The following is a 24962-nucleotide window of genomic DNA, read 5'->3' as shown; positions in this document are numbered from 1 at the left end:
AGCTGGCCGGTGTGCCCGTGCTGCAGCGGCTGTACGTGGTGCCGCTGGGCGCCGGCGTGCACCGGGCGCCCGGGGGCGAGGTCGGGCCGCCGGAAGCCTGCTACCTGTGCGGCGAGGGCTGCGGCAAGGAGGCCAGGCCGGTCTCGGCTAAGATCGCCAACGGGAATGCCAAGAGCGCCATGCACTTCCCCTTCCTCAGCCTGCTGCCCTGCCCGCCTGGCGCCAAGGGGCTGAGCAAGCACTGGGAGGTGAGCAGCTGCCGCAAGTGCTACGGGGTGCTGCAGGACCTGTGGGCCATGTACCGGGCTTGCCGTGACGAGGAGCTCATCACCTCCGTGCAGAGCTTCCTGGGCAGGTACCACCAAGTTTTCTCTGGCACCGACGCAGCCGGGCACCCAGTGGCCAAGCCCAGCCTGGCCTCCTTCTGCTACATCTGCGGGGCCGAGCTGGGCACTGGCAAGGAGTTCCAGCTCAACGTGAACCCCCCCGGGCGCTTTGGGGAGAAGGAGCCTTTCTTCCCCTTCCTCACGGTCTACCCCCCAGCCCCGCGGGCCAGGCCCGCCGATGCCACGGGGCTGGTGTCCACCTGCGTCCTCTGCTACCATGACCTGCTGGGCCAGTGGGCGCAGCACGAGGGCCGCAACACCCACCACCCCAGCAGCGCCTGGTCCCGGCAGTACAAAGTGGAGACCTTCGTCTGCTTCTTCTGTCGCCAGGAGAAGAAGCGATGCCTCGGATTAAGGGCCGTGTGCGTGGCCCGGCTCCCCGTGTTCCTCTACACGCTCCGGGTGCCCAACAGCTTGCTGGTGGACGACGGGAAGCAGCTGATTATCGGAGCGTGCCCGGACTGCAGGGCGGTGGTCCTGGCTGGCAAGAGCATGGTGCCCCCGGACCTGCTGGCTGCACCGCCTCCGATGACCCTCCCCAAGGTAAGGGCCTCCTGCCTCGATTTCCCTGAAGTTGGGGTGGGTGGGACGGTCGGGCACTTGGTTTCAGCGGTGGGTGCTTTTTTGGTGCATCTGATCCAGGAGGTAAATGCCTCTGGGGTGCTTTGTTGCAAGCCGGTCTTGGGGGGGACCTTGCTTCCTCATGGGGTCACCGCTGTAGTTGCGAGGGGCCGTGCTAAGAAATGCAGCCAGCATTCGTGCCAGCTGCTTTGGCGCAAGTCTGCCCGTGTGCCGGATCTGTTCTCAGGCCAGAACCACAGCCGTTGCCAGGTCAGGCAGAGCAGCGAGTGTCTCCCTCCCTTTGTCCCAGCCCGGAGAGCCTTCAAGGGGCAGGCCTGCCCCCGGTAGCCGAGGGGCTGGGGAAGCTGGCCCTCCCCTAGGAGCAGCATTATCGAGCGATGTGGGTGTTTGCAAGAAGCTGCAGCAAAGTTTCCCATCCGAGGAACGCGAGTCCTGGCAGCAGGCAGACCGCTTGCTGCTGCCCAGATCGGCTTTCTGGGGCAGGGGGAGGTGTTCCTCGCGCCATCTGCTTTTCCCTGTGGGAACGAGCCTGTCTTTGCAAGTCAGATGTGCAGGGGCCACGAAAACCGCCTGGGATTCTCCTTCCTACGGGGCGCCAGCCTGCATGCTGCGATGAAGAGCGATGCCTCATCTGATTCTCATCAGCAGCAGGGAGGGGGGCAGCAGGTCTTCAGTGGGCCCGCGCGGGTGGGAAAATAATCACCGTGTAGTCCGTGCTCCCGCCGTTAGATCCAGGTCTTCCTGTTAGAGCTGCCGGCTCCCAGACCAGCTGCAGGATCCCCTTCCAGCAGGGAAAGGTTACTGTGGAAATTGCCAGCTTGTTTGCCCGGACCTTATTTTTCCATCAGCTGGAACGAGATCCCTTTTGAGTCCGTGCCGCTCATCACAGGCTAATTATAAAGTAGCTCGTCTGGAGAGATGGGTATGGAGCGGAGCGGGCCTGGGAGCGAGGAAATCTGTTCCTGGCTCTCTCTGCTTGGCTTCCCTCGCCTGGTTTCGCTCGCCTGTGAAATGAGGATAGATACCTCCTTGCGACTGTTTCGCAGGCGTGGGGTCTTGCCTACATGGGAGGGTTGATCTGAATTAACCCAAGTGGGAATCGGGGCTGGGTTAGCTGATCTGTATCAAACCCTCATGCGGACGCTGGTGCGAAAGCCAAGGGGGCCTCTGTTTGGTGCTGCCGAGTTCATGGCTACGTTCGCTGAGACCTCCCTGGGTGTCCTGCACTCAGCCGCGTGACACCGAGCCCTTGGGGACCCCGGCCTGGAAGGGAGCCCAGGGGCCGGCTACGCCATGGGGCTCCTGCCCCCATTGCTACAGCATCCGAGCCCTCCGGCATAGCTGTGGTCACAGGCAGATTATTTCCCTCCGAGCTGAAGCCTGGCTGGCAGCCACCTCCTCCTCCCGGCAGAGCTGCCTCCACGCTGGGGGGTTGGCTGGCAGAGCTCGCTTGCTGCGGGGGGCGATGTGCTGGTGGCCTGGCGGGGCTCTGCTCTGTTGGCACAACCTTGCAATGCTGGCTGAGCTGAGAATCGGCATTTGTTGCTGCTTCAGGGCAAACCCTGGAAGAGTTGCCTCGGAGTTTGCTTGCACTAGAGCAGGGCCTGCATCTTGCAGTCTCCCCCTTTGCTCTCAGTCGATAGGAAGCTCAAATTCATGCCCTTGGCTGACCTAGCGGTGATGCTTGGAGCACCCTGGTTCTTGGAGGCTGGGGCTCTGCAGCCTTTGATACCAGGCTCCTTGTGGGTATCGCGGGATGGGCCACCAAACCGAGGTCTCTGGAAGCACTGGGTCATTTGGAAACCTTTGGACGCTGTTCTCAGCCAGTAGGGACAGGCCTCGTGCTCCCCGTTTCCTAGCTCTCGTTTTTTCTCCTGGCTGATTTTAAAAATACCATTTACTAGGGGTTTTGCAAGCTGCATCCTCCGTGCCGGCTTCAGCACAGGGGGATGCTGCTCCTGGATGCTGTCATGCTGCCAAGTTTGCGAGGCTTTCCCTTTTGCCTGGCCAGGCAGTCGCCGAACCTGCTTGGAGGATGGCAAGGCAGAGCGAGGCGCGTGCCCTGCCGTTGTCAGACGTTTCCCCCAGGCTGCCTCGCTGGGCCTGTGTGAGCTGCTGTCAGTGCATGTCCTTCTTTGCCAGCTTGTCTGCTCTGGGCTTTGCCTCCTCTCAGCCCGAAGACCTCGGTGCACCGTGACTTCTGCTCGTGGTTGTAAACCTGGCTCTGGGTCACTAATGTTTCGGTGGCTGCCTCCAGGCTGCGTGATGTTGCGGTGGTCCTCCAGCTGCCGCGAGTCCCTGTGCATCCCTACTGCTCTGGGGTCGTACTGATCTGGTGATGCTGCCGTGCTCGGTCCACGTGAGCCTCCCAGAGGCATGGTGGCTGCACCTAGACTTGCCCTGTGAGGCTTGATCCATGCATCTGTTGTACTTGGGATGGAGCTAGGGAGCGAGGAGTGCCACCACCCCGAGGTGCTGCTAGCAGGTCCATGGGGCTCTGTCTATGCCCAGCATATGCCAGGAAGGCACCAGTAGCAGTGCAAAAGCTGCAGGGACACCGCCACGTGCCTTCTGCCGGCGATGGGACAGCAGCAGAAGCCTGACCCTGCTCAGGGAAGGGTGCAGAAAGGAGGGCCCTGCTTTCTTCCGGACGCGCTCTAGGCTAAGTGCTCTACAGCAAAGTTTTGCAGAGCAGACTGGGCCTGACGGTCCCCTTTGACCTCGCTGACCCCCGATTTGGCCCCAGAAGCAGGCAGCAGGATGGAGATGCTGTCTTATGAAGGTCTTTTGCAGGACCCCCCCCCCAAAGCCCTTGTGTGCTGTTGCAAACCCGTTGGGGTACGCTCATGCCTGCCTTGTGGGCTGCTGGCGTGACTCCGCAGTGAATATGGAGACAGCCTGATCCTCTGCTCCTACCGCTGACCCAGGTGTCAAATCCTTTTCCATTAGAAATAGCCGCAAGGTTAAAGGCGGGGGTCAGTCCTATTGACCTGAGCAGGATAACTTGGGTAAGCTGCGGGGTAGGATCGAGCCCTGCGTCCTCCAGCCCTGGTGCCTGACCCCCTTCTCCTCTTCCCCTCGCTTGTGCTTGCAGCCTGCAGCCATTTCTCCTCGCTCAGCTTTGCTTTCTGGCCTCTGCTGATCTCTCTCCAGGCGAAGGGGACTTGAGCTGGGAACAGGTGCTGCTGTGTGTGTGGGGGGGTTGCACTGACATCTGAACTGCTCCAGAGCAGCCCTGTCATCATTCGAGCGAGCGTCGGCGGCAGACACGCACATCTGCTTCCCGAGTTTCCTGCAGCGTGCATTCCCGGCACCCAGAATGCCACGGCTGCCCCCCATCACCCTGCCCGGGGGGGATCCGGCGCCCCCAGTTTCTTCATCAGAGAAAAAGCCCGCGTGAAATCCAGCAAGAGGGCCCCGGGATAGGGTCTCAACTGGTGGCGGCCCCTCCCCACCCTCACCCCTGCCCTGGCATTCCTCTGCTTCAGCGGAGCAGCCCTGCCTGCTTGTTTTGGCCGAGGGGAAAGCATCTGCTCTGAGCAGGCCGCTGAGAAAACTTCCCCTCTGGCTCCCGTCTGCGGTGCTCTCCCAGATCCGAATCGCACTGGCGGCCTTTTGTGTCAGGAGGGGAAAGTCAGCCGAGCGGGGGGAGCTGTAGGAGCAGAAAGCCCCTGGTGCTTCCACGGCTGCTCGCTCCCCTTTCAGACAAACCAGGTGCAGCACTTGGACATGCAGAAGGGAAGGGGCCTGTATTAGGTTGAACCCGGGGTCCCATAATCCTTGCAGCTGTGCATTATTTGATTTTTTTTTCCCCTGCATGTATTGTATTCCCCCCTCCCCATGCACCCCCCCAGAGTCGCAGCCCCCTCGTGCGAGGCTGGTTTGCAGGGAGACGGCGCAGCTGTGCGTAGGGGGTGTCAGACACGCAGCCATCTGGCTCTGGGTGGAAGGCTTATGTGCAAAGTTGGCTTCTTGTACAAACTCACCTGCTGGTTTGCTAAATAAAAGGCAGCGAGATGCCCGCTCCCACCGGTGCCTTTCTCCCGGGGCGCCCTGGGCGGCAGGTAGGGATCCCCGCCCCGTTCAGGCCAAGCTGACGACAAGGACAAGACTCAGCCTGGGTCAGGAGCTCGCGTCTTGGGTGGACTCGGGTCGTTTGTGAGCTGGATGGTTTGACTCTGCCTCCATGTAGACATGGCCAATGCAGGATAATTCTCTGCAGCATGTTGCACTCCCGTGCTGGATGATTGGCTTCCCCGAGGCCTTGCCAGAGCTGTAGGGAATACGGCTGTGAGGTCAGCAAGGGAGAAGGCAGGTGGATGTGCACCTTAGAGACTAATTAAAACAAAGATGCCTCCGTGTGATTGTTGTATCAGGCCTTCTGCTCAGCACAGTCTGCTGGGACGGGTCAGAAAATAAAGTGTTGCTGCAGGGTGTGCACGGTGCTAGCCTGCTTTCCTTCCCCCCTAGCTCCTGGTTGCTGGAGCAGTAGCAGGGGTGCAAGGGCAGTGGTTTGTGGCTAGCTTCTGTGCTATGATGGGTGGGTATTCATCCCCTGTGCCCCCCAGTGCAGACTGGCTCTAATCTGTCCTCTCATGGACGAGGCAGTGAAGAACCTGGCTTTTCTCTTACCATGTAACCTGGGCCTTTGAAATGGTGCGTCCGTGGCATGCAGGGATCGTGACGAGAGCTATGGGGTTAAATCATGCCAGTCGGAAGCTCCCGGTAGCTGCCCCTTGCCCTGTTTCTACCCAGATGCTGTCAGGCATCCTGGGACTAAAGCTGCTTAACTCCTAGACCCCTTCTAGAGGCCTCAAGACCGAGTCTTGCCCTCTCCTGGTGGGGGTGGCTGCCTGGACAGCTGCTCACGTTTGTCATCGGCCTCGGTCTGCATAACAGCCTGCCTGTCTCTCTGCACCACGCTGGCCCCCGGCTTGCGTCTGAGTCCCTGCTGCTGGGCGGTGCAGCGCTGGGGTGTTTAGGTGGTTTCCAAAAAAAAAAGCCTGTAGCTGTGATACCTCCACCCGCTCTTCTCCCCAGCCCTGTAGGCAGCTGTAGCCTGCAGGCAGAGAGCTCGTGCCCCCGGGGGTCTCCCACACCGTGTGTGGCTTGCATTGCAGTTGGCCGGACGGGGCGGGGGCCAGTTGCTGACTGCGAGTTTCTTCTCTCTCGGAGCCTGTCGCAAGCAAACGGCTGCTGGATTTGCACACAAAGTGGATGCATTTTGGGGCCTGGGCTCCTGGACTCTGTCCTAGCTCTCTGGGCTGTAGGCCAGTACTCCTGCAAAGCGGTGTGTCCCTCCTTGGCTGTGTGTGGCCTCGTTAATCAAGGGCGGTCCTCAAGCACCCTCTGGTGATGCTGTAGGGTGGCCTGCCCCCTTCCTTGATATCCTGCGGCTGCTGTGGGTTGCTGGAGCTCCCCTGTGGAAACAGCTGGAGACACTACATCAGGCTGGGGGGCAGCTGGCATGACCAGGCTGGACGGATCTGAGCAGGGTAGCAACCCGGAGCCCTGCCCCTTTGCAACCTCGGCCTCTCGTTAATGCTCCAAAGTGAATTTATACATGGGGGGGATGACTTCCCAATCTCAGCTCCTCACTAAGGCGACATTTGAAAGTCTAAAGGGTTGGCTGCTGTCAGGTGTGATGGATGGGCCCGTTTGCTCTGGAGGCTGTGGGAAGAGGCATTGCTGTGCAGTACAGATGGGAGGACTGAAGGTCGGGGAGACGAGTGGGCCCTTGGAAAGGAGCAGCTGGAGAGACCGGCGATGCTCGCTGCAGCAGGGAGCACCTCCACCTCCTCCAGAACAGCAGCGCTCGCCTTGGCTGCCGCTTGGTGCTCGTCCAGGCAGCGGGGCTGGAGATGGCACAGCTGTCTCTGAAGGTCAGGCAGACATTGGAGCCTGCAATTCTGTAGAGGACGCTTCACAGCGCTGTGTCAAACACGTACGAAGGGCCCGATTTGTCTTGCGTGCAGGACGGCGGGTGCCTGCGGGGTATATCGGTGCAGTTGTGTCTGTCTGCGCGTGCAACTGCTGTTCGCACAGCTGTTGGGTATTTGCCGGGTGCCCATTTGGGAATCTGGTTGCAGCCACTCCCAAGGGGAGAGGAGAAAGGGCCCCCTGACTTTCAGGATGTACACCGTATTTCTGCATCTAAACCATAGAGGTGCATCTTCCTAACTCCCCAGTGCTAGAAGGAAAGAAGTGCCAGGATCGTGCCCAGCAGTTTGGTGGGGTCTTTCTTTTTGACTGCATCAGCTTGGTATCAAGGGATCCCGCTCGCTGCGCTGTCTCTGCCTCCAAAGCAGGGCTATGGTGGGGGCAGCTGTAACCTCTGTTTCATGTGAGGAGGCTGTATGTGCTCAAGGCAATGTGTGAGGCCATCGCAGACCTCCACCTGCTTTGGCACGCGTGGGGTTTGCTGTTTGCACTGGCACAGGTATCAAGCAGACAAGCATCAGGAGGGCCCTTGAGTAGGAGCACATAGGTTACCACACATGCTGCGTGTCTGAGATAAAAGCCTTGTTGCTCTAGGCCGTCCAGCAAACCCAGCGCGTGCATCTCTGCTTCGATCGGTCAGCAAAGGGACGGCGATGCGGGTACCTGCCTGTCCAAGAGCTCGCATCCAGCCTCTCTGTCTCCTGCTCCGAACAGCTTCCCGAGGTGGCCTGTGTTGCACTGAGCCACACGTCCACAGAGCAAAGAGCCTGAACACGCGTGCATTGGATGCATTGCAGACCGCAGGCTTGCAAAACGATTGTGAAAGTGTAGCGGCCTGGACGCAAGCTGCTGGCTTGGCCTTTATCACAGCGATTCATTCTCATGACCGTGCAAATACCCGCCTGGGGTGAATGACTTTCCCAGGCTAAAACACCATGTGAGTGCAGCAGGGACTGGCTTTCATTCTCATGACCGTGCAAATACCCGCCTGGGGTGAATGACTTTCCCAGGCTAAAACACCATGTGATTGCAGCAGGGACTGGCTTCCCGAGCCAGTCCTGTGAGCAGCTGAGAAAACACAGGTGTGTGCATGCATCCACTCTGCCTTGGCCGTCTCTAGGCAAATAGATGCCTCGGCTTGAGCTGTGTCAGTTCCTGCATCCTGGCTTGGCTCTGCTCAAAGCCTGAACATGAAAAAGGGCAGGTAAAACTGGTCTTGTGTCGGAGAAGCCAGGCCTCGTGGACGAGGCAGCAGACTGGGACTAGGGAGGCCTGCATTAGGCTCCCGTATCTGTTGTTGGCTCTTTGGGTGGCATCAGTCCAGTCCCTTCATTACTCTGTGCCTTTAGTTTTTCCATCTGGAAAATGGGAATAATATTTCCTTACAGTCTAAGGTTTCCAGAATGGAAACCGTCCTGCTGTTTGCGTATATGGCTGCTAATCTGTTTCTTGTGTAGGAGAGTCGCACCCTGCTATATTCGCTGCACGTACATGCCGGCGGAGAGAGTCCGTGCGCGTGCAAAAATCCTGCTGTGCTCGGAGACCCAAGAAAACGTGCGAGTTCTGGCAACTCGTGTAGAAAATCCCCTTGCGTGTCGGGTAGACAAGGGTTGGGTTTTTTTTCTTCCCCTTTTACATTCAGGCGCTTGTTAGCGGCTTGCTGCAATTGCATTGTGGCGGCCTCTGCTTCCACTGGGAAACCCCGCAGGGCTGGCAGTTCGTGTTACGGCGGCGAGACACGCCAGACCTGTAGGCTTCCCCCAGGCTTTCATGTTGCACACACAAGCTGCCTTTTTCACAGGTCTCCTTGGAAAGGCTCCTGTACTCCAAACCGCCCAGAGCTTCGCTGGCCTGCGGAGAGTGAAGGGCTGCGGGATCTCGGCCACGATATGAACCCCCCGGCTTCAAGGGAGCGTAGGCGCTTTGAACCTGAGGCTTGGCTTCCTCCGGAGCATGAAACAAATTATCCTCCTGTGTCACGTTAGCACGTTGCGAGGCACACATGGTTCTGATTGAGCTGATCGGGCTCCGCGCCGGTCCCCCAGCAGCGTAAGTGGGGAGTAGCTCCATTGGCATTGCTGATCGCAGGCTCCTGGGACTGGCCTCGCACCCTCTGTGCTGGCCGGGTTAGTGCGGAAATCAATACGGCGCGTCTCAAGAGACCCCCGTAGCCCTCGAAAGGATGCTCTCCAAACATCCTTTTCGAAATCCTGGCAGCCGATGCCCTCCAGACCGACGAAGGCAGGCTGACTTCAGGCCCTTCATTGCTCGTTCTGCTTTGCGGTTCTCCCCGAAGGCCAAAACGGAGCCGCAGCGGGGGTTGCGAATGCCCCTTCTCCTCTCCCCGCCCCTGGTTATCGCAGCACTTCCAAAACAGAGTGGAAAAACCTTTCCGGCTCGACCTTTGTGGGCTTCTTCCCACGTTCAAAGGATTTCCCAAGAATATTTTGGGCTAGCCACGCAAGTCCCGGGCACGCACAGGAGCTGAGCACAAAACGTGAGGCTCTTCGCACACCGTGCCCCCGGGGAGAGCCCGGCTCGGGGCAGGGGGCTGGCAGCGTCTCTTGGAACGAGGATAAGGAAAAGCTCAGCCTGGGTGCAGTTGGTTCAACTTAATGCAGCGATTCTCAATTGGGCGTATGCATCCCCCAGGGGTGCCTCGAGAGACCCTGTCAAGAGTGCCATGCAAGGACAGCACCGTTACGTGCACAAACATGATTCACAAGATAAGCCCGGAGATGTCAAACAGGAATCCAGAGCATTAAACTATTCTGACCTGTTGTGATCTGTACGAACAGAAGAATTGCTCTGTCCTTTTCCCGTAGTCAAAAATGGAGTGAAAATGGAGCTGGCGTTTCCCGAGGGGCACCTGGAGTCTATTGAGGGTGCCTGGAGTCTAAAAGAGGTTAAGATGCCAGACTTACTGGGATGCTGCCCTGTGCTGGATGTGTAGGGCTGTCTCTTGGGAAATGAAATAAAAAGCTCTACCTGGGAATGGGAATGTTTTCCTTAAGCGCCGGCGAAGGTAGCTGGAGTCCGACTGGAGTCCGGCGCGGTTTGGGGCAGGAGTTTAAGCGAGATCAGCGCCAGCCTGGCCGTTTGCAAGCTAGCGGGGTCCCCTCGCTGGGCATGGTGCAGTTGTGGCTTGCAATAACCCCTTGGTTGAGGAGGTGCCGGCTGGGCGGACGCTGCCTGGCAGTATCAGGGATTTGGCAGCAGGAGGTGGGAGACCGGCCCTGGGGGCACTTGGTGAGCTGTGCTTGGCCTGTCGGTGCCATCCCCGCTCTGGCTCGGAGGGGGCAACAGAGTCATTCTGCGACTTTGTCTTGGGGCGCAGCCTCCCCTGGGGCAAACCGAGAAGCAGCGCTCAGAAAACATGCCTCTTGCCTTCTCCTGCCAGTGAGGTCGGGAGAAACGTCTGGCTTCTCTTTGCAGGCACCCCGGGCCCGGGCATTTCAGGTTCCTCTCCCTCCTTGCCGAGGTTCGGATGACCTTGCTCGAGCAGCTGCTCAGTGTCGGGGCTCTCCATTGCCCCCTCCATGTCCTCTGGACCTCTTGCTGCCTCAGCAGCTCGCCACCTGGTTTCCCCTCCTCCTCCCAGGCAGAAGCAGCAGAGAGGCCGCTCCTAACCTGAAACCGCTGGCCCGTCTCCTGATGACCACGAGACCAGCCTGAGCTGTACCAGGGAGCCTCCTGGAGCGCTGGGTCTTTGGAGCGCCGGGTTTTTGACAGCAGCCATCTATCTCTGTCTGTCTGTCCGGCCCCACCGGTCTCATGCATGCCAGGGTGCCAGCCTGGAGCATCCCCGTCTCTGCAGCATGCACAGGGCTGGCTCGGCTACAGAGCCCCTTTGCTGACCAGCCCTGCGGGCACGGATAGCAGCTCTCCAGCTTGGTCAGGAGCTCTGTGCCTTGCACCGTGGTGTAGGCATGGCCAAGCCGGGCTGTGCGGCTTGGGCAAAGCAACAGCAGTGCCCTGGATCTGGAGCCAGGATGGCTGGTTTTTGGGGTGGGTCATGCCAGCGTTTTCGTCTTTTGGGGGAGCTGCCATTAGCAGTGCTGGGGAAAGAGGGCCAGGACCCCACACGCCGAGACACGGAGGCTTTGCTAGGCAGCAGCAGAAGGAAGCAACATCCCCCAGGAGCTGGAGGGCCCTTGCGCCCGCCAGCCATGCCAAGCCCAACAGCAGGAGGGCAGCGTGCCCTGCGCGCAGCCAGGAGAGCTGGCCTGCACGCCCCATTGCCTTGGCGCCGTGCGGCCCTGGAGCGACGCATCGCACTGTGTCAAGCGCACGGCTCCCTTCCAGCCACCCGGGAGATGCAGCAGAGAGCATCCGCGGAGCTGCCCCGCCGGTGCTGCCTCCAGCCGTCGCATGATTCATGTCCCCTTCATCTGCTCTGCATGCCGGTACAGACAGCTTGGCCGGCTCCTGGGATCCAGCTGCTGGCTCTGTCCTTGGCCAGGCCCAGGGCTGATTCACCCGACCGAGGCGGGGGCCCTGCGGGGAGCCAAGGCTGCTCTCCCCGCTGTCAGCGTGCAACTGGGAGGGGCGGCGAATGACCCAGCAGGGCAGACGTGGCCACCTTCCCCTGCTGCAAGCTGCACGCTGGGATGCTGCTCGTGCATCGTAGCCGCCGGAGATGCCGGGGCGTTCTCGGCAGACCGGGCATGGTCATCCCAGCGTCTTCGGCCAGGACGTGCCCCCCTGCCGCGTGCTGCGTGTCACCCTCTGGCGACCGCGCTTCATCCCAGCGGGGAGCACGTCAGCAGCTGGGAAATGATGCCCCGGAGACTCAGGCAGGAAAGAGGGTTCGGATGCTTATGTGTTGCAGGCTCCCAGCTCAGCACTGAGCTCTCCCCACCGTGTGAAGACAGATCCTCCCTATATGCACCCCCAGTTAGCTCATTGTCAAGCCAGGCTCCTGCCCGGGCACAGGGCTCCCGCTTGGCCCGGAGAAAGCAGCCTTCTCTCCTCCGTGGCAGGCTCCCAGCGGCGGGCCGGGTTTCCCTCCTGCCGTCGCAGCCGGAGATGGATGCGTCCCTCCCAGGCCTGGCAGTGCAGCCCCTCCGCCCCTTCCTGCTGCACGGACGGGATCCACTGGGTCTGAACCGCAGCGTTGGCAGGGCAGCAGTCTCCGCTGTCGTGGGGAGGAGATCCCAGAGCTTTATTCAGTGGCAGTGAAATGGGGTGCAGCCCCTAGCCATTCCTGGGGGGTCCATGCCAGGCTGCCGGCTCACTCGGTCCCCCTTTCCCATGCAAACGGCCGAGCGGAGGAAGGCGTCCCCTCGTTCCCTGCCTGCTCTTTGCCTGTTCGCCCTCCTCTCCCAGCCGGCCGGGGTGAGATGCTCATGGTGGGGCCCTGGGGCACCCGTCCGGTGCTTTCCAGCAAAAGGCTGCACATAGAAACCCCTTTTCTCCCCCCGAGAGGTGGAGACGGTGTATGGGGAGAGGGTCTCCGTAGCTCAGACCAGCTCTGGCTGGGCAAGGGGCACAACTCCCGGCTCCCATCATCACTCCCGTTGCTTTGCTCCCTCTGCCTTTCCTCCCACCCCATGGACCTGGCTTCCCAAGCCGGTGTCTGGCCCCGCTCCTCCCGCCCCGGCGTCTGCCTGTTGAACAGCTGTGTCCCGCTCGGGCCTTGTGAGCTCCCTTTGACCTCCGCCGTCTCCCAGCGCCAAGCCGAGCGGCTGGATAAACAACCCTGGCGTGGCCTTGGCGCGGTTCCTCTCCGTGGTGGGGGGAATCCTCTCCTCGCCCCCTCGCTCGGCTTCGCCGGGCTGGGGGGAGGCAGGGGGATGCCGCCTCGGTGCAGACCGCTCGAGCTCTTGTGCAGCCTGGCATGCCGCTCGCCCTGGTCTGAGTCTCCTCCTTGCCGGCTGGGTCTCCGTTTGCTCTCTGGGGACTGAAGTCATCTGTTTATCCAGGGAGCAGGCAGGGTGCACGCAGCTGCTGCAGTGCATCCTCCTTCGACCTGATCCGCTGGGCCAAGCGTCCTGCCAGGTCCTGCCCTGGAGGTCTGCCAGGGCCAGAGACCCCCTGCCCATGAGGGCCCCTTCCCCTCGCGGCTGGCTTGCAACTCCCTGCACCCTTGCATGTTCCCTGTGCCTCTCTGCAGGGTGCCTAGCTGCATCGGGGCGGGAGCAGCTCCAGCTGGAGGGAAGGTCTCGGCGGTGGCCGCCGCAGCCTGGTTCCATCCCAGGCAAGGGCTGGGTGATGAATAGCTTTCATTTAACGAGCCAAAAGGTTATTCAGTGAGTCCGCGGCCGCCCTGCCCTGCTCGGGAATAGGTCAGCCCTGGAGCGTGGAGGGTCTCGGCTCTTGGGGAGGCCATGCCTGTGCCGCTAGCGAACAGGCTTGCAGGGAGAGAAGGGACGGGAGGTTATGGGGTGCACGCAGCGGGGACCCGTCAGGCCAGGCTTGGTCTCTGTGGAGCTGGAGCCAGCAAAACCGTGACCAGCGCGGTTCTTGTGCACAAATGCCAGGCTGAGCCCCCTGTATCTGGGGCACGTGTGGCTAGCAATGTGCCCTGCCGCCAGCTTCCCTCCGCGACGGACACCCGCCTGCCCCGGTGGGGACGGGTGTCTTGGGTCTGCCGTGGCCGCGGTGCTGGGGGTTCCCAAACCCCTTTGTGATGAGCTGGCCCTGCCATTTATTCAGGCGCTGCACGCAGGCTCAGGAAATCTCCGTCTGGCCCGGGCCCCAGCTGGCCTCGTCCCACTAGCTTCCGGCACGGCTTCAGGCAGGGAAGGAAGGCTCTGAGAAGCCGGGTGCAAGGGGGTCAGCCAGGATCTGCCCGGCCCAGGCGGGGAAAGGCCAGGAGCACTCTCCCTGCTTGCAACAGCCCTGTTTGCAAGACGGGCGAGACCGAGGTGCCTCCCAGGGTCAGCTGCCTCCGCCCCATGCCTGGGCCGCGCCAGAGATAAGAGGCAGAGGAAGGGAGAGTGCTGCGGCCGCTCCCCTGGAGGCTGGGACGCCTGGCTGGGATTTATTTGCGTCGGTCGCTGGCGTGGCACAACTTTGTCCTGGGGTGTGCAAAGCCCTGTCTTGGCTGCGGAGCGGAGAGGGCTGGGCGGACAGGTGCCAACGGGCCTCTCCTCGGTGTCTGCACAGCAGCTGTCACGGCCCCGTCTCCCCGGGTCTCCTGGAGGTGGCCGGGAGGGTGCTACAGTACAGGGCATCTGTGCGTAACCTGCAGCATTGCTGCTGCAGTCATGACCCCGGGACATTGCCTGGAAGTGATCACGTGATGGTGTGTCATGGTCCCCGTGGTGCTCACAGGGATTCTCCTTTGGCCCAGGCTGTTTGGGGTAGCAGAGGAGCTTGAGCCCTACGTGGCACGGTGCTGGGAGCTACCCGTGGTGGGCCTGCATGGTTTTTCCCCCCAGGTGTCGAGAGACCTGGGTCCCTTCCCCCCACCTCCTGGTGCAGATGAGGTCTGGGAAGGTGACATGGCCAAGGTGACAGAGCACCACGGTGTCGGAGCACAACCCTGGTCCTACATGCAGGAGGAAGCCAGAGCTTGCGTGGGCATCCTGGGCCACATGCCCGAGCCTCTCCTGTTACTCATGCCCTGGTGTTAAGACTCAGCGCAGCGGTGCTGGCACAGGGAGTCTGTCCATGCGTCTGGGGCCTCCCTGCTAACTAAGGCTGCGGTGGGTGAGGTGGAGCCGTGCACCTGTGGGGGGCAAGGGGGGGGAGCCCCTGTTCCCGTGGAGCAGTGTTTGGCCTTGGCACCTCCCTGTTTTCCCCTTTTCCTTGGAAGACGTGATGGAGGAGAGGGATATGAGCTGCAAATCAGCCCCGTGGAGCAGTGGTCACAGCTGCCGTTGGGTCCAGCCCTGGAAGAGGGAGCAGCAAATTGCCACCAGCTCGGTGCCTCTGCCTGCAGTGTGCATCCACGGCTCTGCACGTGGCATGCAAACGTTTCCATTGTTAGCCAGCCCTGAAGTGTCCCCCCACCCTGTGTGCTTCCTCTGGGCATGTTTTTCGGCTGGGAGAGGAAAAGCTGGGGGGGAGGGGGTTGTCTGGGGTAGCTTTCCACAGCAAAAGCAGGGCCCGGTCACGCCATCACCGTGCAATGAAGTGGGCGCAGGGCTGTCCCTTGCAAACCCCCCTTCTGTGCCGTGCCTTGGCCCTGAGTTTTACCCCCACGCTGCTCCTGAGCGGGAATTACCCTAACACAGGAGAAAAGACCCTGTGGAGCCATGTGCAGTATCCCTCCCTCCCCCTTGGGTTTGGCTAGCGATGGCGATTTATTGGCCTGGCTGGGAGGAAGCCGGCGCTGGTACCCTGCGTCTGACGGAGGGCTTGCCGTGGGAGAACATGCCTCTCCTGCTCGCAGAGACGCTCCAGATGGCCTGGCCGCGGCGGCTGCTGAGTGGGAGACGGAGTTTGCTCCTCTCTGTTTGCCGTCCAGAACAGCTGTGCGGGAACGGGGGAATCTGGACTTTCTCCTGCCTCGCAGCCAGGCAGCGTCAGCTTCCTCCCTCCTTCACGCGGGGCTTCTGGGCTCGGAGGAGAGCCCGTCTGCTGCTGCCACTCGTGGCGCTCAGCCCTGCCTCGCGCAAGGAGCTCCCACGGCTGAAATGCGGCCAGCTCTGGGGTGGAACCCGGCAGCTGTTTAATAGCAGAGGAAAGTAGCTTTAGGATGGGAGATGAAGAATTTAGGGAGGGGAAGAGGAGGCCCCTACTGGGGTTTCTCCCGGCCAGGGGGATAATCCCCTCTTTTGCACCCCAGAAACAGTCAGTACCCTATTTCCCAGTAGCCCGGTGCCCACGCACAGCCTGCAGGGACCGTGAGAATCGGGCCCGCTGTCTCGAGCACCTGGGTACCGTGCCAGGGGCAAGGGGTGGGGGTGCCTGCCTCCGCTGCATTTCTGCAACACCCTGGGTATTCGCTGGCAGGGTCGCACCCAAGGGCCGACCTGCCTTGATCCTGCCTGTCTCGGGAACCCTGAGAGAGCCACAACCCCGGGGTGGGTGGCGGAGCAAACTGCAACCGGCGTGCGCCGCGCTGCCCGAGATGTTCGAGGCCTGGGCCTCTGCCGGCAGACGCCCACCCCCTGCTTCGCTTGCTGGCTTCTCCGGGCAGGCTCGGTTATTCTGGTCTATCTGTGCAGATGCTTTGGCAGCAGCCTCCCATGCCTGCGGGTCTGGCCCTGCCCCCATGCCGGACGCCTGTGACTCGAAACACCCGGCGTCCTCCCCCCAGCCTGGTCCTGTGCTCCCCGCGCAGCGCCAGCTCCCGCCCAGGCCCTGGGACCAGCTGGGGAGAGACTGTTTACAGGAGCTGGGCAGCTCTTGGCTCCGGGCCGCTCTCTGCACTGGGAGGTGTTTATTCTGCTGCTGGCAGCGCCCGGCGAGGGGGCACGCGGTGCCTGGGACCGGCTGGGGGCACGACCCATGCCTGTCGAGGGAGAGAGCAGAGCCTTTGCTGCTCCGAGTGCCTCCCCTGCCTATCCCCCTCCCCGGCGCCGAGTGCCAAGGACATCTCCTTGGCGAGGCCGGCGAGGAGCGATGCCTGCTATTCGCCCCTCCGCCTGGTATGGAGAGCGGCAGACTTTGTCCTGCTGTCTCCTGGCGGGGTTCGCCTTTAGCTTGGGCACTGCCCCTTGCAGCTGGCATGAGGGTAGGGGCGGCAGCAGTGTGCAGAGCACGTGCATGCAAGAGCACGCACCGGGACAGTGCCAGGGGCCAAGTACCCTGGGCTCTGGGTTCGGGGTGGCAGGGAGGGGGTGTGGGGCTGCTTGCTGGAAAAAGCATGCTGCTGCAAGAACCACCGCTCCCCTGAGCTCAGCATGGGGAGGGAATCCCCCAGCCTGCGCCCAGGGTGGGGGCTGGATTGACCGGTCCCATTGGATCACCTGGTTCAGAGAGATGGGGCTGGGGTCCCACCGGCCCCCTGGGCTCGTGCATGGGCTGACCCTCCCTAGGGCTCTGAGTACAGCCCTCCTCGTCGCCTGGCCAGACCCGCTCTGTTTTCTCGGGGCCTGGGAAAAACACGGTGCTGTTTTTAATCCACCTTGCCCGGCGCAGGACTCCGGCCCGGCTTGCAAATCCCAGCAGGTCTCCGGAGGCCGTTTCAACTCCAGGATGTCTGTGCTGTCCTGGCACAGGGAGCCCAGGGCTCTGCATGCCTGGAAGCTCTCAGAGGTGCAGTAAACCCCTCCCCAACACCAGCCCCTGACACGAGATGCAAACCAGAGACAGGCGCCCGATTAGCACGGGCTTCGCTGGGGCCCGAGGGGAGGGCGGCTCTCGCACACGGAGGCGTGCAAAGCGGTCCAGCAGCCCGGCCTGCCCCGCAGCCACTGCCTTCGCGCCGTCCAGGGTCAGCCTGGCTACTGCTGGGGCTGGACGAGAGCTAACCACAGTCTCCTGGCCTCCTCTCTTTTTCCTTGGCTCTGCTCCCCGGGTCTCTCTGCCTCTTTCCCCCCGCTTCTCTGGTCATGTTGGCTCTCACCTTCCTCCATCGCACCAGGGGTGCATTTGGGGCAGGGTGCGGAGCCCGTGGCACCGCGAGAGAGGGGACGGGGTGCAGGGCCGGCTGGGAAGAAGATGGGCTTGTGGCAGCTGGCGTGGCACCCTTGGATTCACAGACCTCTGGGGGCTGGTCGTGGATTCACAGACCACTTTTTTTAGTTTGGTCTAATAAACGATATCACGTTTAGCCAAAGAACCGTGTCTGCCCATGTCCTTAGACCAACACGGCTACAACCAGCATGCCCAGACCTGGAAGGTGGCTTTGTGCCCACGGGAACCAGCGGTGGGTGCTATATGGGTGGCATGGTCCAAGCCGTGCTATGGGCCCCCCAGTGCCAGGTGCTGTACGTGGGTCGGAGAAGAGGCTAGCCTAGGGGCAAGAGCCTGGGAACTTCATAGACATTTGGGCTGGAAGGGACTCTGGAGGATCATCGTGTCCAACTTGGCGGTGTTGGGGAAACTGAGGCACAAAGGAGGCCGTGCCTGCAGGAAGGAGGATGAGGCCGGACCCCCCAGCCCATGCCCCTGTGCTTTCTGGAGGCGGGATTCACCGCTGCTATTTTGGGCCGCTCCATGGCTTCTCTCCCGTGTGGTCCCCAATGGGTCGCTCGGTCCAGCCCGGAGCATCTGCTCGCTTGTTATTTTTATCCCAACAGACCCCGATGGCGTGGGGATGGGGGGGGCCGTGTTGACAAGGGGCTCCCCTGCCCGGGCAGCGGGGAGAGGAGGAGACCTAGAAGGGATGGCCTGCCCCACACTCTCACCCCATCCCTGTTTCCCTGTTGAGATGTGTATCTGTTTGGTGGGCGGCTGTAAAAATAGCACTTGGTTTGAGTTAGGAGGCTTGGGGGGGACAGGGGCTGGGAGGGGGGGAGGTCCGGTTTCTTCTTTTCCTGGAGGAATTAGCAAGGCCAAATGCTGCCGGGAGGGTTTGGCTGGTAGAGGCAAGCGCAGGCTCCAGGCAGGCGAGCCGGCGTCCACGCAGATGGAAACTTGATCACCCACGGCTCAACAGATTGTTTGATTTATTTTAAAATCAAGCAGATGGCTGCAACAGGAGTTTGTTTAAGTTCAGCTCCGCGCTGGGCCGGGGGCCAGGATTCTCCGGGGCAGGCGTGCCAAAAATTTTTCAATGACTTTGGTCATCCACCACCTCGTCCCCCGCCCCCCGGGCCATGCGCGCACCCACCCGGTCCGCTCTGCCCCTCTCCTTGCCCGCTCTCTCCGGCTGCCGGCCTGCGCATCTCGCTTGGTGCGTGCACGGGTGTGTGTGTGGCTGTGTGTGTGAGCACACACCCTCCCTCTCTCTTCTATAGCCCACTTACCCTGTTTTTCTTCTCAGTCTTCCTCTGGTTTAACGTGTGTTTTTCCAGAGCCTCCAGTTTTCCCCCTGTCCAGCCTAAGCACATTTTTCTTCCTGTGTGTGCACGTGTACCCACACATGCATGCACATGCACACATATGCATGCACATGCACACATCCATGTCTGTGCACACCACACATGCGCACATACACGCACATGCACATATGGACACAAGTGCACACATGCACATGCGTGTGCACATGGGCAGAGCCTTTCTCTGTCTCTCTTCTGTATCAGGAGTGGGGAGGGCTGCTTGACTGTGGCTGCAGCTGTCAGCCAGGTTAGTCCGAAGTCCATTCGAAGGCGGGGTAGATTAGTGCCTTACATGGATCAGTGATTCCCAACCAGGGTGCCTTGAGATCTGTTCGTGGGTGCCCTGGGCTGACATGCAACGTTAGCACGCTTAGGTGTGCAAACATGATCCACAAGACAAACCCAGAGAGGTCAGATTTGGAAGCATTAGCCGGGGGCTTTCTGAAATCTTTGCAGCAGAAAAACCACTCTATTCTTTTTCTGTCGTGAAAAAACGAGGGAAAACTGAGCTGGTATTTTCCGAGGGGCGTCTTGTGTCTATCCAGGGGTGCCTCATGTCTAAAGAGGTTGAGAACCAGCGTTAGAGACCCATGTGTATGTGCATGTGTAATATATATGTACATAGCACCAGCTTTCATGGGCTGAAGCTCCCTTCTGGCTGCAGGGTCCTCCCAGCGGGCTTGCTTGCAGTCCTAGGAGAGCAGCGGCGGGGGACAGATGGGAACGGGGGAGCTGCCTGAGACGCATCCTGATTTCTCCCCGATGCACGGTGGCACCTGGCACATCTCCAGGGATGTTTCCTCTTCGGGGCTTCCCTGGTGTCGGAAGCGGGATTCGTTCCTGACTCTGAGAGGGAGGGGAAACTGAGGCATGGGAGGAGTGGCCTGAGATACCCCCATTGCTGGCAGAGCCTGAAATTAGAAGCCAGGAATCGTGGCTGCCTTCCCCGCTTCCTTGCTTCGGGGCGGCACGGGTCTGCGGCTGTTGTAGGTCGTCCTGACCCCTCGTACGCCTGGGGCGGGAGCTGTGGGCCATCCCCTTGCACAGCCGGAGCCACTTGCTCTGGCTCACGTGTCTCTTGCGGGGGCAATGCCACGGGCACATGCCCTGCCTGGGGGCTGAGGGCTGGTGACCCGTGGGTGCCTGCAGGCCTCTGATGCCATCTTCCTCTTATTCCTGGGGCTGACCACAGGCAGGGCAGCGAGCCACGCCGCTTCCCCTTTGGCCTGGCGCTGTGGTCTCGGGTGGGTCAGGGGAATCCCTCCCACCCCGGGGGCTCTCGGCCTCCGTGGGACATGCCCTCCCAGCTCCAGGGGAAATCGGGGCTGGGTAGGGGAGATTACCAGGATCCTTGGTACAGGGTGGCATGGAGGATTTGCTGCCTCGCAGCTGGGATGTTGTCACCATCTAGCTTCTGGTTGCCCCAGGACGTGCACGTGCCTTCAGGGTGAGAGGTCTGGCCAAACTACTGCTGTCTATCTGGAAAGCCTCTGCTTCCCTTCCCAGGGGTAGGCTGGCTCTGGGGTTCAGGACCAGCCTGTGCCCTGGGAGATGGAGCCTGTCTCCCATTCTGCTACTGACTCCCCACGTGACCTTGGGCAAGTCACTTATCCTCGCTCTGCCAATGGGGGTGTGAAGGCCAGGAGGTTAGCCCAGGGCGAGCAGGGCCTGACAGCACGCTGCTTTCTTGCTTTGGACATGCCCCCTGCAAGCTGCTGCTCATGGCTGCAAAGGGGCCAGCCTGTCTGGCATCCCCGAATGCCGTGTGCAGCACAGGTGGCCTCAAGGCACCATGGCAGCCGGGACCTGCCTAGAGCAACACGCCAGCCCTCTCCCTCCCCTGGGCACGTTCAGGGCAGGGCCTGAGCGAGCGGGCTTGGCCATGGCTGTCTGGATCTGGGGCTGGGGCAGAGCGGGGGCAAAGGGCCCGAAAAGGTTAATAGAGCGGAAAGAAAACAAGGCTGCCCGGGTCCCTGCCAGACCTGGGTGCCTGACAAGCCAAACAACTGCTCCTGACTCACTGCGCCGGCCGTGCCAAGTGGAATTGCTTCCACGCTCTCATCCCTTTGGCGCGAGGGCTGTGCGGAGACATTATTGGCTTTCTTGATGCTGCCGGGAGGGGAAGGGGGAAGCCGGGGAAGGGCTGGGCGAACAAATGCAGCAGCTCAGTGTCAGCCAGATATCTGGGATGCAGGGAAACAGGCTCCTCTGGCCCTGCCCGCGGGTGCAAGGGCACAGGTGGGTTTCGGGGGCATGGATCCATCTCCCATTTCCCTGGGTGGCTTGTGGAGTGGCTCTGGCTAGCCCCAGCTGTGTGGCTGCTGTCTGAGATTGGGGTGATGCAGTCATGGGATAGAGCTGCCCTCTCCCCTGCCACAGTTTGGGGAGGTGGGGGGGCAGGAGGTCTTATGCCCTGGTGTGTCTGTGCCTCCTCCCCGAAGCCAGACCTGGCAGGAAGGAGTTAAACTCCCTCTCCCCACTGCAGGCCTTCATCCCCTCCCAGGGATGCCTGCCATTCCTCCTCTTCCTCCTCTCCCATAAGCCAAGCAATGGGTTGAATGAGCTGCACATGGCATGAAAGCCTTCCAGGAGTCCCATCCTACAGGAAAGCAACCTCGGAGTGACCCTGCTCTGCCAAGTCCCCGCAGCGCCCTGCCAGCCCCGTGCCACGCGAGCTGGGCTGCGGTGCCGACCCACGGAGCAATAAACTCAGCCCACGGAGCATGGAGGAGGTGGGGGGCACAGGAGGCTGCAGATGGGGGTAGGAAATGGGAAGAAAAAGGCCAATAAAAATGTGCAGGCCTTGCTTCCAGGGAGATGTGAAGAAACCAGCCCCTGGTGCGCAGGCTGGCCCGGCTCTTTGTAGTCTGTGTCCGCTCACAGCCCCTGCCTGCAGGAGTCTTGTCCGCTCACGGCCCCCGCTGGCCCCGTCTCTTGGAGAGGGGACGTTATTTCTTGGCCGTTGACGGGTCACGTTTAAAAGGAGTTTTCCTTCTACGTGCTCAGCGTGGCTCCTTCTCAGTGTCTCTGCTCTCAGCCAGGCAGGGTTTTGTTTTCCTTTTTTAAGGCCCCCAAATATTTTGCATACACAAGGCTCAAATTGGGTTTCTCCCTCGATTCCAGTGTTTGCTTGGGTTAGACCCTCTCACCCGAAGCTCACGGAGGATGGGCCTCACCGCACCTCTCAAGGAGGCTAGATAGGAATCACACTGCCTGCTGGAAAATGCAGCTAGCTCTGGGGTGGAAAAGGCTGGGTTTTCAGTGAAAATGCAGCCAGCTCTGGGGTGGAAAAGGCTGGGTTTTCAGTGAAAATGCAGCCAGCTCTGGGGTGGAACGGGCTGGGTTTTCAGTGAAAATGCAGCCAGTTCTGGGGTGGAACGGGCTGGGTTTTCAGTGAAAATGCAGCCAGCTCTGGGGTGGAACGGGCTGGGTTTTCAGTGAAAATGCAGCCAGTTCTGGGGTGGAATGGGCTGGGTCTTTGGTGAAAATGCAGCCAGCTCTGGGGTGGAACGGGCTGGGTGGGTCCTTGGCAGCGTGAGGCTCCCAGTGGCATGACTGGCTGTTTCAGCTGCGGAGGTGACTTCAGGGACGCGACGTGGTGTCAGCGTTGTCCTGGCGGTTAGGAAACGTGCCTGTGCAGTTTCTAACGATCCCGGTCAGAGGGGACGTCCAGCAGCACAGTGCCCTCTAGTGCCATCCCGGGGCTGAGTGGGGAAGAAGGTCGCTGCTGACCCCCGGGACCTGAGCGAGGCTTGCTGCAATGAGAGGGAGCCATCCCACACAGACCCATTGCAGCTGCGTGCAAGTCTGGGGCCTCGGGAGAGACATCCATGCCTGGAGAGGCTTGGGCCTGGGGAGAAGAGCTGCCATCTCAGGGGCGAAGGGCTGGCTGCATTTACACAGCCAGGCTCCTCGTTCCTGCATGGACACAGCGTCCAGACGCTCAGAAGAGCAACCCACCCACAGAGAGGCAGAGAAGCAGCACTGGTTTCCTTTCACCCCTGCCCGCTCCAGTCTCCCTTCTGCCGGGAGGGGTCCTGACCTCATGGTCAGCAACATGGCTTTAGTTTGGCCGAACGTGCGACCCCCTAAAGCACGGAGAGAGGAAGGATTGGTGACAGCACCTCGAATGAAATGGCCGGGGCTGCCACGAACTGGCGAACGGCCGAGGTCAGGAAGCAACACCTGTCGTCACCTCTCGGTGCCTCCTGCCCTGCTGCATGGTGCAGCTCTGCATGGGGAGTCAGCTGTGTGTGTGCATGTGTGCATCCCATCCAGCTCCGTCATGGGACCGCTGTATCCATGCCGCACCTTGTGCCCATTACTCAGGCTGTACTGCCGCCGTCATCCCTTCCACTGCCTGCCCTGTTGCCTCAGCTCCCAGCTCACCTCTTCCCTAGTCCCAGCCGCTCCCTCCTGGGCACACAGACCCAAGTGCAGCTGTCAGGATGGAGGGACCGTGCTTTTACCCCTCCCCTCGCCCTGTGCAGCGAGGGGAGATGGAAGAGGAGCCTTCTGCAGGAGCGCTGGCTTTGCCTTCTCCTCGGAGCTGCTCCCCGTGGGGTTAAACAGCCTCGCTGCCAGCTGGGCCCAGGGCATGGCAGCAGGCTCCCCACTGTCCTTCCTCAGAACAGGCCGTCCCGCCTCCCCCATGAATGTCCGTGGCTGGGAGACAGAATTAAATTTGAGTCGCGGGGGGTGGGGATGTGTAGGATTACGCCGGCCTGAGCTGCCTGCCAGGCAGCCGGGAGAGCGCTGGTGCCTGCCGGGGGGGCTGCGAGGCGTCATCCCAGATATGCAGCCGTACATCCCCCTGGCACGTCTCCAGGATTGCCGCGTGCTCCGCTCCAGATACGCCGTCTGTGGGAGCTCTGGTGTAGACATGCTCCGGCACGGCGGGGCTTTCGGATGATGTAGGTTCGATTCCCCTCCCGAAGCTCTTCCCGGTTGCTGCCCCTGGCACAGCGGGAGCAGAGAGCTCCTGCCGAGATGCATGCACCGCGCTCTTCCTGCTGGGACCTCGCCGTGCCAGCACCGGGGCATAGGGTCCAGGCAGCCCATGGCACACGGGGGTGATGAGATGGGTAACATCATCACTTGCTCTTCTGTTGATGTGCTGGAGGAGACCGGAGCTGGGGCTAGAGGAAGTCAGGGCTGGAGGGGCTTGGCTGCAAAGCTTTATTCCTAGGGGCAGGGCAGCAGCTGGACCAAAGACACCTTGGCTGGCCGGTCTCTGGGGGAGGGAGGTGGCCGGGGGTTGTTTTCTGTCATCCGTTTCCCCTCGCCGCCTTGACCCAGGCGCAGCATCTGGCGCTGGGAGCCGGGTTCCTGTTTTCTCTCTGGTTTTCCAGCTGGAGCGGCCGAGGCACGGGGAGGTCAAGCACCCTGCCCCAGAGCACGAGAGCCTGGCCTGGACCCCGCGGGCCCTTGCTCGGGGCACCGTGTTAATCTGCAAGGCAGGGCGCCCCCGCCGGCAGCTTCCCGGTGCCCTGCTCGGGGCTGCCGGCATCCACACATGCAACCAGAGACACCTTGTCGGCTCCGAATGTGGACATACGGCACCAATTACGGGCCGGGATCCCCTTTCAGAGGCGGCGAGTGGCTGGGGAAGGCCTGGCTCGGGGGCGTAGACCCGAGCGGGACCGCGTGGTTGCCGCCCAGGGGCTCTGCCTCCTAATGTGTTTGCAAATCCTCGCCAGCTGCGGGGATTACAGCCGGCATCTGGCTTGCTTTATAATATTCAAACAAAGGGAGACGCCGGCGCCATGATGGAGGCCGAGGGGGGAGGACGCGGGCTCGGCTCTCTCGGAGGTGTGACGGCTGGGAAAGCACGAGGCCGGCTGGCACGGCGGGTCCCTTGCCCGGGGCACAGCTCCTGGGCCGTGAGCCCACCTCAAAGCGGCGGTGGGCATCTTGGTGCCGTGGGAGGCCGTGATATGGGGGCATGTGGAGGGCCTGTGCTTTAGGGTACAGCGTTGTGGGGGACCTCATTCGTGCAGCGTCACCCTTGCAGCATCACCCTGCAGTCCCGGGTGCTCCTCTCTGCCTTGGTTTCCCCCTCCGGAGCGGCTGGCACGGATCTGAAGCATGTGTGTGTGTGTGTCTCTCTCCCAACAATGCACATCTGCTTCTTCCTCTGACATTTAAAGGCTTCCCAGCACCGCAGCCCAGGGGT

At 61.3% G+C, this 24962-nt stretch overlaps 1 protein-coding gene across 4 annotated transcripts in view; it reads left to right on the top strand.

Moving 5' to 3' along the window:
• Positions 1-6: 6 nt before the first annotated feature.
• The window catches only part of GSE1 (Gse1 coiled-coil protein), a 194380-nt gene continuing 169424 nt past the window's right edge, over positions 7-24962 (top strand). For all 4 annotated transcript variants that reach the window (XR_003093837.1, XM_025203090.1, XM_025203092.1 and 1 more), the window contains exon 1: positions 7-929. Coding sequence is in view for 3 of the 4 variants with exons in the window: in XM_025203090.1 (XP_025058875.1) it covers positions 180-929 (750 nt within the window). In the remaining variant the exon portion in view is untranslated. The remainder of the gene's footprint in view (positions 930-24962) is intronic.

This window comes from Alligator sinensis, unplaced genomic scaffold (assembly GCF_000455745.1).
Source record: "Alligator sinensis unplaced genomic scaffold, ASM45574v1 scaffold228_1, whole genome shotgun sequence".
In the NCBI taxonomy this organism is placed as follows: Eukaryota; Metazoa; Chordata; order Crocodylia; family Alligatoridae; genus Alligator; species Alligator sinensis.
The sequence above is the reverse complement of the archived record's forward strand: the minus strand, read 5'-3'. Positions and strand labels throughout refer to the sequence as shown.